Source organism: Sminthopsis crassicaudata, chromosome 4 (genome assembly GCF_048593235.1).
Source record: "Sminthopsis crassicaudata isolate SCR6 chromosome 4, ASM4859323v1, whole genome shotgun sequence".
NCBI lineage: Eukaryota > Metazoa > Chordata > Mammalia > Dasyuromorphia > Dasyuridae > Sminthopsis > Sminthopsis crassicaudata.
This window is the reverse complement of record NC_133620.1, coordinates 474,752,658-474,770,926: the sequence shown is the minus strand read 5'-3', so window position 1 is coordinate 474,770,926 and position 18,269 is coordinate 474,752,658. Positions and strand designations below refer to the sequence as shown.

The 18,269-nt window shown below is 44.1% G+C and overlaps 1 protein-coding gene across 1 annotated transcript in view; it reads left to right on the top strand.

Moving 5' to 3' along the window:
- Positions 1–18,047, top strand: part of LOC141540412 (uncharacterized) — a 53,286-nt gene extending 35,239 nt beyond the window's left edge. Inside the window, exons 3-10 of the mRNA XM_074264425.1 lie at positions 3,891–3,980; positions 6,101–6,224; positions 9,206–9,348; positions 10,389–10,591; positions 11,854–11,963; positions 12,518–12,659; positions 14,803–16,744; positions 17,788–18,047. Of these exons, the coding sequence (XP_074120526.1) occupies positions 3,891–3,980; positions 6,101–6,224; positions 9,206–9,348; positions 10,389–10,591; positions 11,854–11,963; positions 12,518–12,659; positions 14,803–16,744; positions 17,788–17,904 (2,871 nt within the window). The 3' untranslated portion in view covers positions 17,905–18,047. The remainder of the gene's footprint in view (positions 1–3,890; positions 3,981–6,100; positions 6,225–9,205; positions 9,349–10,388; positions 10,592–11,853; positions 11,964–12,517; positions 12,660–14,802; positions 16,745–17,787) is intronic.
- The last annotated feature ends 222 nt before the right edge of the window (positions 18,048–18,269 follow it).

Genomic DNA, 18,269 nt, shown 5'->3' with positions numbered 1-18,269 from the left:
TAAGCATGGAGCAGTGGGAGCACGGGACCTGAATGTCCTAATGCCAGTTATCAACTGCACTTTGAAGATGACTTCCTCAACTATCTTCAAAGGATGGGAGATTATGTATTCCCTTCCTGAAATTCTTGGTGGAAATTTCCTACTCAAACAAGAATGAATCGCTGCCCCTTGGGCAATGTGACACAGAAGAGAAATTGTAAGATCCACAGATGACATGATTTTGTATCCAAAACCTGCTGCTGTTCACTATTGGCCAATCTCATCCCCTCTGTGGAGATCAGCTCTTCTGTAAGGAAGGAGGGCCCTTTTAGGTCTAAGTTCTGAAACTGGATTCTCCCTGCAGCATAACAGCTCGGCTTCAGCAGGCGAGTAGGAATATAATCAGAAAAGAGAGAGCCTGAGTAGTGGTCACCTGTTCCTTTGGGCTGTTGACCCCATGGGCTGCACCTTCCTCATGTCTGTGGTTCACCCAGTGATGGCAGGCTAAGGACTGGAGAGCCTTCCTTAACTCCAGCTACATCTCAGAAGCTTGTGTTTAGCCTCCCCCTTTAAAGGCCTGCTCCCCTTCTGCCTCCCAGCTGCTGTGAGACCACCGCCAGCTTAGGAGTGAGGGCATTCTGGTGCCTCTAATTCCCTGGTGGCACTAATGAAGCCACCTGGATCCCATTAGGCTTTGGCCGACATGGTCGCCTAAATCTGCTCTCTTCTCGTTGCCTTGGGGGTTTCGGCCCGGAGGCCAGCTAACCAGGCTGCCAATCTGCTCACTCTCTGGAAGTCTTTGGCCTGGGTTCCCTGCTTTTCGGCGATGCCTTAAAAACTCCCGAAACCATCGGCTCAGCAGTGTCTCGGGAGGATCCTTCGGCAAAGGATTTTTGTAGAGATTCAGTTCAGTTCAACACACACGTGTTCCCTGGTATCAGGCTCCGGGCTAAGCCTGGGGGTACAAAGGCAAGGGCAAAAATCAATCCTTCCCCTGGAAGAGCCAACACCCTGCTGGGGACAGGGCACAGCCTGGACACAGATAAATGTCCAGAGGCAGAAAACATGTCTGCTGGGGAAATCAGGGAAGACTCCAGAGAGGGAAGGCAGAAAAGCAGAGAAGGCTTCGGATGGGTGGAAATGCGAACCTGGCCCATGGGAGGTGGGAGAGGTCATATTGAATCTGGGGTCTCTTCTGACTGTTTGCATGATCATCCCTGACCTGGGACGTGGGATTATGGAATTTAAGGTGGGATGGGTGGGGAAAGTAGGAGAGATCCGAATTTGAGGGCGTTCGAGCCCACGCTGCCCAGTTTGTGCTTTACTAGGGAGCAACACATAGTCACTAGGGCTTAAGGAGCAGGGGAGGGACCTGACCACATCACATTATTTTTCTCCCAAGAAGCTCCTTGAGGATGTGGCTGTTTCATTTTCACCTTTGTATCACCGATGCTTGGCTCCTAGTAGGTGTTGAACAAATCCTTGGCTTAGTCGGTGGGTAACTTGAAGTGATGGAGTAAGAGCAAAGCCCATGGGGCAGGGGGCTGGAGGAGCATGGGTAGAGTTCAGCACTGGGTACCGCCTTCCCACCTCTCCTGTGGTTGCAACAGGATAGTGCAGTTTCAGTCATTTTATTGATAGCGGCTCATGCTCACACACACACTCAAACATGTATATTCACCACACATATACACTCTCACACACACACTCACACATAACTACACACACACACACACACACACACACACACACACACACATCACTAGGGAGAGTCCCCAGGAGCAAGTAATGGCCAGGTGTGACTCCGGATCCATTCTGTGGCCTGGCCACAGTAGTCCCAAGTTCCTGGGCACTTTCCCTTTTGTCGTTGAAACTAGGTGCCCACACCTTGGACAAAGTGGCCCAGAACACCTAGTAACTAGTTAAAAAGGGATGAGCTAGTTTCAGTTCAGCCAGGAGCTGCGCGTCTGTCTACACTGGCTGAGTTCCTCCCCTGCCCCTGCTGTAGGTGCCAGGGCACAGCCCACAGAAATCCACGGAGTTCTTGTGGAGGAGGCCTGTGGCAGCGCTCTCGGAATTCTCCCGTAACAAGTCTACCAATCCATTCACCTTACTCCGAATCTCCTGGAAAAACCACGGTCACCAAAGATTTCTCAAGTACTCTGCCTCTGTTGTGACCTTGAACCGTAGCCTAGGTGTTTGTTTGTTCCCTGGTCTGCAGGAACCTCCAATTTATCCCCTAGAAATGATCAGGAAGTCAGTGAAATATCTCCCTTGTGACACAGTCTCACTTCATAGTTTTGAGTGTCTGACCAAGTTAATATGCAATCCCAAAAAGCGGCGATAAGATGTTTTATCTTTAATGTCTCACTAGGCCTTAATGAACGGGTACAAAGGTAATACTTCAGTATCCAAAGATCATGAGATCCAAGAAGGAATGAAGGCTTCAAAGGCCATCTAGTCCAATGTCTACCTGAATGAAGGTCCCCTCTCTGGTCCTCTGACAACTGATTATTCTGGAAGTCGTCCAAAGAGAGGGCCAGCCACCTCTCCTGGCAAGCCCTTGCCCTCTGGGACGGCTCTCCTTGGGAAGGTTTTCCTATTAGGAGAGCCTAAATATGCCTCTGTACAGCTTCTTCCCCTTGCTTGACTTTCTGCCAAATGGGGATGGAACAAATGGAACAAATCTGCCTCTTCACGTGATGCCCTTCCGGTATTAGAAGACAAGAGTCAGCTTTAAAGTGAAGAAGTTCAAGGTTCCTTTCAGTTCTAATATTTTCAGCCAATGTCTTCCTGAGCTTTCTCTTCTTATCTCTACTTCCTTCAGCTGATCACCATGGGGCATAATGGTGACTCTCCTTTCAATGCCTCAAATGTCTTCTTTTCCTTCAACATGTGTCACCAAGAAGAATTGAACCCAGGGGCAGACATGTGCAAAGGACAGCCACATGATTTCAAGACACGATGTCCTTTAATGCGCCTGAAAGGGGCACATCAACACTTTGGGCTGCTCCAGAATACTGCAGACAGAGGCAGTTTGGAGTCCACTAGAACCCAGATCTTTTCCAACTGAATTGTGCTTATTCCTTGACCCAGCTATACGGCTGTTGTCTGTGCCCCGAGGAAATCAAAGAAAGGGAAAGAATCCATATTTATAAAAATGTTTGTAGCAGCTCTTTATGGTGTCAAAGAATTCAAAAATAAATTGAGGAATGAGTAAGTTAGGATGCGTGAATACAATGGAATACTCTTGTGCTATGAGAAATGATGATCTTGGGGAGGCTGATGTGAACTGATTCCAAGTGGAATGAGAAGATCTAGAAGAAAATGTAATAATAATAACAACATATGGTAAAAACAATCAACTTTAAAAGACAATAACTCCAACTGCCTGGCATACAGCAGGTGCTTAATAAATGCCTGTCAGATTCAATTGTCATAAGCCACCATTATCTGATTTGATCTAAGCAAAGGTCAGGTTCAATAGCCCAAGATCTGTGAGATTCTTTGACTAATAAGGTTCTAGCAGAAATTCTATCTGACCCTGAAATCAGACTCTGGCACAGGATTGATGAAATGAATGATGATGAAATAATGGTGAATAGATTTTGGTAATGAGGATCAGTGGCTGTGATTAATGTTCTTTTCTCTCTTCTCTTCTCCTCCCTTCCCTTTTACTTTTCTCTCTCTTTTTTTCTCCATTTTTCTATATGTCTCTATCTCTGTCTTTGTGTCTTTCTTTCTGTATCTCTGTCTCTGTCACTCTCCACTTCTGTCTCTGTTTGTCTTTCTCTGTCTCTCTGTCTCTGTTTATCTCTATCTCTGTCTCCCTCTCCCTCTGTTTGTGTGTCTCTGTGTCTGTCTCTGTCTCTCTGTCTCTGTGCCTCTTTTCCTCCCCATTCCCCACCCAGGCTCTCCATGGTTTTTTCATTGCAGTCACTGCAGATGGCTATATCTTCTATGTCTCACCTACTGTTCAGGACTACCTGGGATTTCATCAGGTCAGTTGTGGCCACCTTTTGAGTTCCCCCCTTATTTAAATTTAATTTAATGTGAAAAGAGCATTGGAAGAGGGTTTTAGCATCCCATATATAGAACCATAAAATGTGTTTGAGCTGATCCACACCAATGACAGGGCCATGTTCCGTTGCCAGCTGCACTGGTCCCTGAACCCCCCATCATTCATAAAGTTTTCACAGTGGCTTACAAACATGGCAACAATTAAATTTAGTAGCAGTTTAGTTCACAGGTTGCGAACAAGTACCTAATATATGCTATACACAGTACTAGGTGCTGGGATTAAGAAGGCAAAAGTCAAGGCAGTCCTTGTCTCAAAAAAGTTCAAGTCCATTGGGGGTACATCATGTGTGCAAAATGTAAACCAAGTAATTAGGGAGGACTATCAAGGAGTGGAAAAATTAGGAGGTGATGCTATAGGTAAAGATTGTAGAGAACTAACGATTCCAAGAGTTGAAGATGAAGAAGCATGTATAGAAAAAATAAGCCAGTGGTTTGAATGAAATGTTGTGTGCACATCAACGAATGAAGGCAAACCATTCCAAAAAGTTGTTGAAATGAGATTGTGAAGGCCTTTAGATGCCAAATAGGAGAGTTTGTATTTTATCCTAGAAACATTTCCTCCTAGGCCATTGAATCTTCTTGAGCTGAGGAATAACATGGTCAGATCTGGCATTGGGGAAATTCATTTAGCAAGTGTGCAGAGGAAGGAATGAAAAGAGGATGGATTTGAATCAGAGGGACTGATTAATCCATCAATGGATTGATAACATTTTAAAGTCATTTTCCTCTTGCCTACTTTGGTAATTTCAGTGTTTTGAATCTCTTTATTCTCCTATTGCTCAGTTTTTGACTCTTTCTCCCTTGTTGATGCTTTCCCTGAGGGCTAGTCTTCAAAGCTGTCTCAGCTTCCTCTCATAATGGGAAATTCACTTTTCTCTAATATATATTCCAAGTGACTTCAGGGAAATAAAATTGGCCTGATATAGATATAGATATAGATATAGATATAGATATAGATATAGAGATAGAGATAGATATAGATAGATATAGATATACATATATATGTATATCTATATATACATATATATGTATATATATACACATATACACATACATATATACACATATATGTGTGTGTGTGTATATATATATATATATTTATTTATTTATATACACACACACACATATACACAAGGCCTTGACAGTAAGTCAGGAAGACCTGAGTTCAAATCAGCTACTAGTTATGTGATACTGAGTCATTTAATCACTGTTTATCTCAGGTTTCCATCTATGAAATGGGGAGAACAATAAGAATAAGATAATTGTAATACACTTAGCACAGTGCTAGGCATGTCGAGCAAGTGCTGTCGTTGTTATTATTATCTTTGGACTCCCTGCCCAGGACACTGCCTTTTTCTTTGAATTCTTGTTCTCTCTATCTCTTCCCTTTCCATTTCTTCTGTAACTATTAGTTATGAGGACAGGTGGTTAGCTTTTGATTGTAGGAGGAAATCTAGTCTAAGCCACCAAAACCTGTTAAAGTACTTGTTGTACCGCCGAGTCCTGGGAGAGTAGACTCCCATGTACAATCCTTTGTCTTTCCTGAAAGCCTAATGACTCATTTTCAGCCGTAGAGGACGGAGGCGATGAATCACGTAGGGCGACATGAGAAGAACACAGATGTAGGATCCCTGAGCTCTTTGATATCAGTGCATCACTATTAGTCAGGGAACAGTAAGATCTTACACCCATTCTCTTGAGATTTCTGGAGAAGAGATAATGAAATCTGACTCCCTTTTCACAACAGGGTGTAGAGACTACTGGGACAGAAAAGTTTATGGTCATTGTTTGAACTATTTGTCCTTCATTGCTTTTGTCACTAGGGAATTTTCATTAAGTGTGTATAATTTTGGGGAGAAGGTTGAAATAGTTTTTAAATAAAGAAAAAAGACATCAGTAAAACATTTTGAAATAAGCCATTTTAGAATGCCTTCCTTGCAGTTCTCTCGCTAGCGTTTTCCTTTGCTTGTCCCTTGGGTTGGCTTCAGAGAACGTAAGAAGCCCCTCCAAGAGGCCAGCACTTTTGCCTTGATTCTTGCAGTCAGACATCATTTACCAGAGCGTGTTTGAGCTGATCCACACCGATGACAGGGCCATGTTCCGTTGCCAGCTGCACTGGTCCCTGAACCCCCCATCGTTCAGGGAAGCGGAGCAGGACTCCAGCTGTGAGTATTTGAGATATCAGCTTACTTGGAAATTATTTTATAAATGTGGGGAGACGTGAAACCATTCTGCTTTCTTATGGTAGCAATATAAATCAGTGTCTTGGATGAATTTGGACCATATAGCTTCCCAGTCAAAGGATACTTAACCTCTGCTCTGTACTTGAATAGATGAATTCAAAAAGCTATTGAAGACTGGCTCAATGCCAGCTTGGAAGGATGTCCTGGAGTGCCCCAGGGATTGATTCTTGGTCTTTATTCTGTTACAGATTTTTTTTTCATCAATGACTTGGCTAAAGGCACAGACAGGATGCTTTTCATATTTGCAGGTTACATCAAGTGAGGAAGTTCAGGTTAATGCATTAGATTATAGAGTTGGTAGCCAAAAGTAGTAGGCTAGAACACTTTAAGTGGTAAAAGGAAATTTAATGAAGATAAACACAAAGTTTCCATCTGGGTTCAAAACATCAACTTCCTAAGTACAAGATGTGGAAGGGGGCCAACCAACATCTGTTTCTGAAAAAAATTGGGGTTTTCTGGATTATAAATTCAATATGAGTCAAGTGGGACTTATGACAGCCCCCAAACCTAATCCTAGGAGTCTTTGGCTGCCTTAAAATAGTTCTAGTTGCTGGGATTTATAAAGCACTTAAAGATTTGCCAAAAGGAAGGATAGAGGCGATAGTTTTCTTTCATTCTATCTGTTTTCATCGCATCTGAAGCATTGTTTTGTTCTGATTGCCACATTAGAAGGAAGGACATTGATAAGCTGAAGAATGTCCAGAGGAGGGTGACCAGGGTGAGAAAAGGTCTTTAAGCTCTTGCTTTGGACTGATTCTAGAAAAACCTGGGTCGGGCTCCTTTGGAGGAGAGAAGACTCAGAAGACATAAGATCTGGCTTCTAGGATTCAAAAGGATGTTACCTGAAAGGAGGGATTAATTTTGTTTTCCTTAGTCCCAGAGGATAGAATTAGAAGTGATGGGTAGAAGGAATTGAGAGGTAGATGTAGATTTCAAGTCGGGAAAACCTCCACGCAATGAAAGCTTGGGATGCTGATAGATCCCTCTCGCTGGAAATCCCCAAGCCCAGGCTACACAGTCACTTTTCAGCTATCTTGAAAAGGGGATTCTTGTTCCAGCATGAATTAGACGAGATAGCCTCGGAGGCCCCGTTAACTCTGGGATTCCCTGGATATGGAGCAATGGTTTCATTAATATGGACCCTTCCTTCACTGATGTTTGCTTTCTTTAATTTATTCCACTGACATAAGTAGTCCCCAATGGACCTACATAACACACTGGACATATTTCTGTAGTGCTTTTGAAATCTCAGGACAGCACATTTGCCCTTCTGTCCCTCCTGTCTCTCATTATCATAAGATGACCGCATCACCTTTCCCCCAGCACATACTTCCTTGAGAATTCCTTGTGCCTTGCTTCTCACATGTCATTCTGCCTGGATTCTGGTTTTGTTACCTCTATTTAGGGGTCTTTCTATTGTCATTTGACTTGTTTGTAATTTTGGTTCTTTTGGTATCATGGCACTTTGTGATTTTTCCATATGGAAGAAAGGAAGGGAAAGAGGGAGGGAGGAAGGAAGGAAAAGAGGGAGGAAGGAAGGAAGGAAAAGAGGGATGAAAGAAGGAAGGGAAAAGGGGAGGAAGGAAGGAAGGAAAAGAGGGAGGAAGGAAGGAAGGAAAAGAGGGAGGAAAGAAGGAAGGGAAAAAGGGAGGAAGGAAGGAGGAAAAGAGGGAGGAAGGAAGGAAGGAAAAGAGGGAGGAAGGAAGGAAGGAAAAGAGGGAGGAAGGAAGGAAGGAAAAGAGGAAGGAAAGAAGGAAGGGAAAAAGGGAGGAAGGAAGGAAGGAAAAGAGGGAAGAAGAAAGGAAGGGAAGAAGAGAAGGAAGTAAAAAAAAAAAAAATTTTAAGCGCTTACTCAGTCCCGGGCACTGTGCTAAATGCTTCACAAATATTTTCTCATTTGATTCTCACACGATCCTGACAGGTAGATAGGTACTACTTATATCCTCATTTTATAGCTGAGGACAGAGGCAGACAGAGATTAAGTGACTTGCCCAGGGTCACACAGCTAGTTAGTGTTGAAGACCAGATTGGGACTCAGATTTTCCTATGGCCAACTCCAATGCTCTGTCTGTGATACCACCTAACTGCCTCCATAGAGCATTTGAGACAATAGAGTTGTATTAGAGATGGGATTCTGTGACCATGAGCAGCTGAAGATCATTGACAGAACTGATGTCTTTCCCTGATATGATCCCATCATTGTGCCCCCTGATGGTCTGTTCTTGTCCAACTCATTGTTCTTTACCACCTCCAAAACACACTTCAATGTGGAGTTACTCACCCATCCATTTGTTTGGGCAATCTTGAAAGTCGGCATTTTTCATCCACTCATTTGTCCAAGGTGGATGGCCACATGGCTTCCTTTTGTATTTATGTGACTTTATTGAGAACACTTCATGTATTTCAGTTGTACTTTCAATTGAATAAATATATATAGTCCAAGCAATAGCCTTTTTGTAGAGAAGGAGAAAAGGACCGGGGACAGCACCTTGGGGGATCATGAGCACTATTGTTATGACCTGGAGAAAGTTCCAACAAGGGAGACTAAGTAGGAGCAGCAGTGGTCTTATTCCAAGCTACAAAACCTGGAGAAAAGAGTATCATCAAAATGGTGCTTGATAGTGTTAAGGGCTGTGAAAAAGTCAAGGAGGATGAGGACTGAACAAGGGCACTAGAGATGACAATGAAGAGAGACCATCACTATTTCTGAAGAGAGAAATTTCAGTTGAATGATGAGGTCAAAAGCCAGACTGCAGAGGAGCTTAAAAAGAGGTTCTAAAGGTTAAAGCAAAGTTAGCCTTTGTGTGTGTGTGTGTGTGTGTGTGTGTGTGTGTGTGTGTGTGTGTGTGTGTGTAAGGCATCCTCCTAACCACGATTTCATCAGTCTTCACTTCATCTTCTAGCTCTGCCTGAGAATGAGAGCCCTCTGAACAATGGTTCCACCATGTATGACCTTCGGCACCCACTCCCAGAGAATTCCTCCTTCCTAGAGAGAAGCTTTGTCTGCCGATTCCGCTGTCTGCTGGACAATTCTTCAGGCTTCATGGTGATCTCATCTTCAACCATTCACTCTTATTAATCCACACAGATCTGGGGTTCTATAGAGTCTCTGTACTGCCCAGCTTAGAATAACATCTTCTCCCATCTCATCAGCAGTGGCTGGGGAAAAAAGGATTTCTTTTAGTCATTCCCCATTTCTTTATTCCATATTAATAATGCATCGGGAATGGAATAATTTTATAATATATCCAATTTAAGAAAACCGAAGACATGTCTAATTGTTGATCTCAAACCAAATTTTGAGAAGGGTTTAGCTGGTTACCTTCAGATACAATGATTATCTACTTCCATCAGTGACATTTATTGCTTAATAAAATGTAAGCTCTTTAATAGTAGGGCCTCTTTCATTTTTGGAAGTGAATCAATAGGCAATAAAAGTCAATAAACATTTATGAAGCACCTGGAATACAGACAAGAAGAGGCAGGCTCTGCCTTCCGAAAACTTATAATCTGATAGATGAATGCAGATACAGAAAAGGAAGCTGAAAGGGGCTAGAGGGTACCCACAGTGGGGCCGTAATGTTTGTGAAGTCAAACCAATCAGAGTGGCTGATCAAGAGTTTAGCTGGAAAGGACATTTATATTATAAATTCCTCGATCCTTCAATCTTCTTTTCAGAGAGAATGGTCACAATTGTCTAAGTCTGATTCATTTTTATTAAGTGTAACTGAATTCTGCTCATAATTCTATCCAAGAAGCATTTATTAAGTGCCAAATACTGTTCTAGCCACCTAGAATACCCTTAAAAATGAAAAAAGTCCTTTCTCAAAAAGAGCTTACCTTCTACTGCTGTGAACTGAAATGCTCCTATTGCCCCTAGTATTCCTCCAGTTAGGACAGAGAACAAGGGAAAACTTGAGGGAGCTCCATATTTCCCCTCCTTCCATATGTCCACAAAGCTTCTCCCAGGGAAAAAAAAAAGAATGAGGTCTAATGTGATGGGCAACAGACCTCTAAAGTTCAGTGATTCATTTATCCCCTCAAAGCATTTCTTTCTGTCTCTGTTGTTTATTATCCCTTTCCCAGGCTTTGGATTTCCACGGTCGCCTGAAATTCCTCTATGGGCAGAATAAAAAAGCTGAAGATGGATCCCTCATGCCGCCCCAGCTGGCCCTGTTTGCTATAGCACTGCCTCTTCAGCCTCTCTCCATCTTGGAACTCCGAACAAAGATATATATTTTTCAGACCAAACATAAGCTGGACTTCACACCAATGGCTTGTGATGCTAGGTATGATGGATGCCAGTGTTGTGCCTGAAAGTCAAAGCTTCAGGTAATGCGATATCTTCCTGGGGACCATTGCAGTTGTCCCAAGCTGAGTTAGGGCAAAGTTAAGCTGCAAGCTGACTCTGGTCATATATGCCATGATAAAGTGAGCAGGAAAAAGTCTTAGTGATTTAAAAGTACAAAATGTTTGCTTCCTATTGCCTCTCTACCAATGATGACATCTGAGTTAAAATCATTAACCATCTAAAGTCAATCCAAAATAGCCAGTGTGATGGTGAGAAACCTTAACATGACTTAGTTAAAAATGAACCAGCTGATCTAATGGCTAATTTATGACATCTATTTGGTGAAATTTCTAGATATTTCACTTCCTTGCAAATCGCAATGTGTCATGTCAACTTTCAACTCTCCATAAAGCAGATCACAGAGCAATGAATGAAATTTGAAGAGTCCGGTTTAGACATGGCATTAGGAAACATTTTCTAACAGCTCAGTTATCCCAGCTACCTCAAAGGAGTGAGCAGATTTCATCAGGAGTCTCTGAGTAAAAGCTGGATAATTCTTGCCAGATGTGTCAGAGTGGGAACATCTTTTCTTTTTTGACTCTTAGGTGTTTGAGGTCCCTTTACACTCAGAAATTCTCTGAGTCTTTGATGTGATGATTCTGAGATCTTGATGATTTAGATGTTCTCTTTAAAGATACAGATTGTTCCTGCCCATCCTACGCTGCTCTTGTCTATGTACTCCCATAAGAAAACTGCACCCTCAATGTTGTTGTGACCTTCCTTGGATTCTCTTGACACTTTGTGAATAATAACAGAGAATGTGGTCTTCATAGTAACTATAAAAAATGTCAGCTTTACCCATGGGGGAAATACCTTTGATAAAAAATGCCTCATTGTTCCAAGTCTTTCAGAAAGTGTCTAAAGCTAGTTAAGCATAAGAGTATAACTTGATTGTTCAATTCCCCACTTTCTCACTTATCAGGAAGATAGATTTAAAGACAACTTACTTAATTTCTAATATCGTCCTCTGGTAAAAATCCATCACGGGATGGCCTAAACTCTTATGTACCCTTTTCCCTCAGCTCTTGAACATATGATAGGAAGATAGTTGATAGAAGCAGTGGAATTTTTTTTTTTGCAGCCAACAAGGATACTTAAATAGATGAGTATTTTGGTGAAAGGGTCATACTTAGCCAGAGTTTTTCATTCGGGGTCATAAAACATGTTGAGTTTAAATCCCTGTCATTCTTTTCTTCTCAGAGGGAAGGTGCTTCTGGGTTACACAGAAGCTGAACTCTGCATGAGAGGCTCTGGATACCAATTTATCCATGCAGCAGACATGATGTATTGTGCTGAAAAACATGTAAGAAGTAAGTTTTCTGGCCGTCTGTTTATTCCTCCAAATTACGTAATATTTTTTTTCTAGTTCCTTCCATTGCTTCATTAGTAAATGAGATACCAAGTGGTTCTCAGAACTTTCCATCTCGAATTCCCTAGGCATGAAGAGCTGGGGGAAGAAGGAGCTTTGGGTTATGGGAAAATCAGTGAATTGGATGGAAGTTGAATGAGCTGGATTCTAAGCTCACAAAGGCTATTCATGACCTTTGTGATCTGGGAGAAGATTTTTCTGAACTGAAGCATTTTCTCATCTGCAAAATCTGAGGTGATTGGACTACAAGATTTTCAAGATCCCTTGTAGTGCTACTATTCTGGGTTTCTAAACCATTTGTCCACATGTGTATGCAAAAATGACAGTGTGGTACAATAGACAGTGGGGACTCAGAAGGCTTGGATTCAAATCCCAGGTCTTCTACTTATTAGACTTATGATTTGTTGGTTGCCAAATCCGAATTGACCAAATATTAAACTTGCTGACTTGCTGAGTTTACTAAGGAATGCTTCTTCATCCCTCCTCGTTCCACAGTGATGAAGATGGGTGAGAGTGGAATGACCATTTTCAGGCTACTGACCAAGAAGGCGGGCTGGCTCTGGGTCCAGTCCAACGCCAGGCTCGTGTACAAAGGAGGCCAGCCAGACTGCATCATCGCTCGGCAGAGGGTGCTCTCGTGAGTGGTACTTTTGTGAGATACTAGTTCTGATTGGTCTCAGTCCCAACAGTCCCTTCTCACAATGCCCAAAGGCGTTGGGATGCTTGATTAATAAGCAATGGTATAGATTTTCCTCATTTTTCTTGCAGTGCCAACAAAATGAGACCGAGGCTCCTGGAGATGGAGCAATTGCCCAGTAATCATTAGGGATAGTTCTTTCTAACAAAACACCGGGATTCTCCTTAGAAAGGAAAATCCTCACAGCCATGAGCAGTTATGGTGCTACTAAGTTCATCATCAGTAGGATCCAAGGTTTTAGGGTTGGTTTTTTTGGCCTGGAAATCTTTGTCTTAGTCCCTCTTCACAAACATGAAGTGGCTAGTTAGGAATGGTGAAGCTTGGGTGACCAAGAAGAGGTAAGAGGTACATATTGGATACCTTGGATAGCGATCTCTCCACTGATGGAGAGCCACAGCCTGTCAAGGAGACAGGAGATAAGTCTTAGAGAATTCTTGAGACTCAGAGAATTGGCTGTGGAGGGAATATCTACAGTCATGGGATAACAGAACAATTAATCAAAAAATATTTAGCAAACGCCTTCATTATTGAGTGTGGAGGCTGGCTCTTGAAATGTGTAAACAAAAATCACATATTCATAGCGTAGGGATTTCTTTTCATACACAGGGATTCTTGTGCTACCACTGAGTCAAAAAGAGTCTTTTGCTGCCTTGTTCAGTCATAACATTTAAAACCAGGGACTAGCCCCAGAATTCTATGCATCATTGAAGACTCTGAAGTTGTTCTGACAAAATGTCTTGGCAAGTTTAAGGTTCTGGTTGTAAAAAAATGTATATTTATTAAAGGCTATTTTAAAGAGAAAAAACCCCAAACAAACAAAAAAAGAAATGTGTAAACACTTATTCTAACTCCTGTACTATGATGTCCTGCAAGCATATCTTATCAGGACCACTCTGAATAGTGTCTATTAGCCACCTGTTATGGGTGTATTATCTTTGCTAAGCATGGAGACATAGAGACAAAATGGCATCATGTTTACCTTCAGGGAGCTTATAGTCTGTGAGTTTGGACAATCAACTTTGGGACACTTTATCTCTCAGAATCAGCCAGAATCAGGATAAGCAAAAGTCTTTATTCTAGGTCTTTTGCAGTAGTGGTCAGGGGACTAGATCTAGCAATCTCCACACCACCTTCCTCTCTCTCCACCACCAGGAGAATGCCTCAATTTCCTCCTCCTACTCCACCACTCATGTCACTTCCCCTCCTTTGTCCACACCCAACGATCAGGCCAGCAGGGTCATCCTTCAAACATGTTAATAGAGAACTGTCCAATTGGCAATTAGTCTCATGTGCTCCATTATCCAAGTGCATTTGCTCAGTTCTAGCCCTTTACAATCAACTAATCAATTCATCAGTCTGTAAGCCTTAACCAAGAACTTTCTCCATGCTGGAGGTTGGAAATACAAAGACAAAAAGTCCTGAATCTCAAAGAGTAGCAGCAGCTTCTCCTCAGGGGGAAAAATAAGGATCAAGTAGTTTTTCTCCCCTTCACCATCAGCCAAAGCAACATTTTCTCCCTTTCCCCCTGGCACTGTAGCCCCTGTTCTTCAGGTGATGTAACCCTCCTGATGCACAGAGGTTGCCAGTAGGGCTCTTGCTGAGTACCACTTCTGTCCAGGAGAGCAAAAAGGAACATCCACAGTAAGGAGAAAACAGGGGAAGGGGATAGGAGCCATGAGCCTGAGTTCATGAAGTTTGCGGAATGGGGTGGGCAAGAGCAGTAGGGCAGAGGCAGGGAAGATTGTCTCTGATCAGTCAGAAGGCTAGCAGCAGGACAATGGCCCCATCTCTTTTGCCCTTGAAGCAAACATGATTTTGTCCCAGTGATTGAAATGGACATTGCGGTTTGAAAGCACTCACATTCAGAGCTTGTGCATGGCAGTTCCCATGTTCACTAAATGGCCATTAAATGGCAAAATAAGACCAAAAAGTATTCATTTGGGCAAAAGATTGCAGCTCGATGGGCTGTTGAGATGCCAACTGCAAAAAAAAAAGTGGGGAAGAGAAAATGTCTTTTTTATATGTAGCTGGTGAGGACATGGCTTCTAACTCTGTGATTTCGCCTGCTTTTGCACCACTTCAGCAATGAAGAAGGGGAAGAACATCTGCACAAGAGGGCCACGTCACAGCTGCCCTTTAACTTTGCCACGGGGGAAGCCGTCCTGTATGAGAACAACCTTTCGGGCTTTCTCAGCTCTCTCCCTCCCAAGAAGGGGCTCAAGGCAAAGAAAGAAGCTTTTCTTGATTCTGGCCCAGTTGACCCCAATTCCCTCCTGGGAGCCATGATGCAGCAAGATGAATCTGCGTACGTTTCAAGGACCGCCCCTGCCCCCTCCTTCTCCTTTCCAGATGTCATGCAAGCCCCCAGGGGGTGGGAGGCTAATGACAAAAATGGGAAGATCATAAAAGATGAGACGGATTCCCTGTTGACCGTCTTTGAGACATTATTTGAGAGAACTGAGCCTGAGAGTAATATCTTCAAGGCCAGTCAGAACCTGGATGGTGAGGCCCACGAATCACAGAAGTGGGAGGAAAGCATGTTTCCGGTGAACCCCATGGAGGACCCGAGTTTCCAGGGAAGACTCCAGCCAGGAGTGCCCTCCTGCAGGGATGAGGTGGGATTCCCACCAGAGAGCGGAAAGCTTGGGGACTTTCCACCACTGAACATCACGACGTCCTTGCAGTCCCTAAGGCACCAGGCTCCACTGAGGGGATCATCCCATCAAACCCCTCCAATGCACCCATTTCAGCGCTTATTTATGAATTCCTCCAATGAGAAGGATGCAGGCCACTCTTGGGAACACTACTGGCCTTCTGTGGGTCCTGATCCAGTTGTCCATTTACCAGTGGGATTGCAGGAAAATTTACCTGATTTACCCCAGCAGATTGATGGACAGAGCCGTGAGGGTCCTTTGACCTTTGGAACATGCTCAAATTCCATGTCCATCCCTGAGATACAGGCAACATCCGGCCAACAAATCCCCGTTTTCTCACGTCAGACCAGTTGGCTTCCCCGGGAAACAAGCTTAGCCAATTCCACAGCAACGTGGCCCCCCAAATGCATGCTTGCTTCGGAGAAGGTGACGCAGCCCAGCTCTGGGTGTGACGTTTCTGCCCAGTCAGTTCAGTTCAGGCCACGGGCACTCGGTAACCAGTGGCTGGATCCAGAGACTGCGGGGATCTTGGTTCCTCAGGTACCACCCCTGGGTACCAAGCCCAGAAGTAGAGTGGACTCTATGCCCTTAGGAGAGCCCATGGACGTGGACCCACAATTCCAAACACAGAGAGCTCAGACAAACCCCCTTGGAAGCCATGGGGCTAGCCTGTGGGTTTCTTCAGGGGGCCCACGAGGCATGGGGATTTCCGACCCACAGCGGGCCCAGGGGACGATGTCACCATGCTATGGCCAACAGACCGGTCCTCCGGAACGTCATCAACTAACAGGAGTCTGTTCTTCCTATTGGCCAACCCAGCAGCGGCAAACGACCCCAGTCACGGATATTTACAGAGAACAAGGAGGGTTCTCAATCCAGCCTGAGCGGCATTTGGTGGAAGGGACTGACCGTGTTGCGGTGCCCTTGGACGGAGCAGCTCGGGGACATCATGGGGCGCCCCACATGGGAGAAGCAGGACCCGGCGTCCATCACCAGACTGCCTTGGGTCGGGGTGCCAGCTGCCAGAGACAGGGGATGCTCCAGAGTACCCCGAGCTGCTCTGCTCCTCCCCCATGGCTGAGAGAGTGCTCTCTCTCCTCCCCCGAATATCACAGCGGCCTTCCCACTGGGGAGGGAGCCCTGTCTCCTCGGGGACCTCCAGGAGCACCCTGCCTCGGGGGCAGCAGTAAGCCGGCAGAAGCCCCACCATATTGCCCAGACAGACTCAGCAGCTCGGCTCCGGGGAGGGCGGCCAGGCTGGAACGCAGCTGGAGTCTCCCCGCCCATCCCCTGCACCCTCCTTCCTCCCACGTGCCAGCATTAGGACGGCCCGACGATCGGCCGGTTTCCAGTCACGGCGTCCAGCGCAAGGTAAGTGGAAAAGGTGAAGGAAACCAATGGGATGGCTTTCCAAGCTTCCCCCAGAACCCGGGGCAGGGAAGTCGGCTCTGGGAGCTGGCACCGGGGCTGGGGGCACCAGTAGCTGCCCAGGGTCTGCCGCCTGATGCACTCGACTCATGCCTACGTACACATGTACACAAATGCACACACACACACTTACATATACATACAAACTCATATACACATACAGTGCAACACATATATACACATAACACACATCCAACACACATGTAAACAATCCATACATCATACTGCAACATATGCATGCAGACACTAGGTATACATGCAATACACATAGACACAACATGCATGCACACACCATACATATAATACACAGTACACACATGCACAACACATTCACTACACATAGACACGACACATGTGCACACATGACACAGTGCACGCACAACACATGCAATGCACATGTGTACACAAGACACACATATATACAAACTAGATGTGATATAAATATATACATATATAGTACACATATGATACACATGCACAATGTAGATGCTGATATTTAAAACACACTGTACACACGTGCCCACACATACACACATACATGTGATATATACATGCACACATGCAATATGCAGACACACAATCCACATGTACACACATACACATAACGCACAACACACACACACACTCACACACTCACTCTGAAGGCCTGGGCTCTCTGCTACCCCAGCCCAAGCACCAGGAGGGTTTTTACACTCTTCTTCCCCCTTCCTCACCTTCCCCAGAACGTGGCCTTCGGTGCCCTCTATACCCAGGAGCTGTGGAAAGCCCCCAGCCTTCCCCAACCAGGGAGAGATTCATGGGTCTGTCATTTAAGGATCCTCTAGGTAAAATTTGTTGATGTGAAGGTGGGGATGGAGTGGGGGCTGGACCATCTGCATCTGGACAAGGAGAGTTAGATTCATCCAATCACAGATACTCTAAGGTTGCTGGGGTGGGGCTATCTTGATCTAATTCTTTTTTTTTTTTTTTTCTTTTTTTCCAACCAGCCAAGCCATCAGAAGGAAGAGTCTAGTGCCACAGGATTTCCTGCTACCGTCTATTCTCCCCAAATTCAGTTTACCTCAAGCTCTGAGGTCAGATCACAACATCCTCCTTGGGACTAATGTGCGTGTGTGCGTGCGTGCTTTAATAACAGTTGTTTTTCTGGAACTGGAGTTCCTGAAGCTTTTCAATGGATATGCAAGTATTGCTGTAATTATTATTATTATTACAATTATTAATTGCTGTAATTAAAAACTTCTCCATGTACAAATCTCTTTTTCTATAATCAGTTAGTCTGGATTCTGGAGATTCCCACTTTTCTTTCATATTACACTCTTTTTTTTTTTTTTTTTTGCTTACATAGGATTGTAAGTAATCCTCATGATTATTTTCTGTTCATTCCTTGGAGGCAAAGAATTCTACTAGAATCAGGAAGATAAAGGATCCGAAAAAAGGAGAAGGGAAATGACATAAGAAGGAGTAGCCT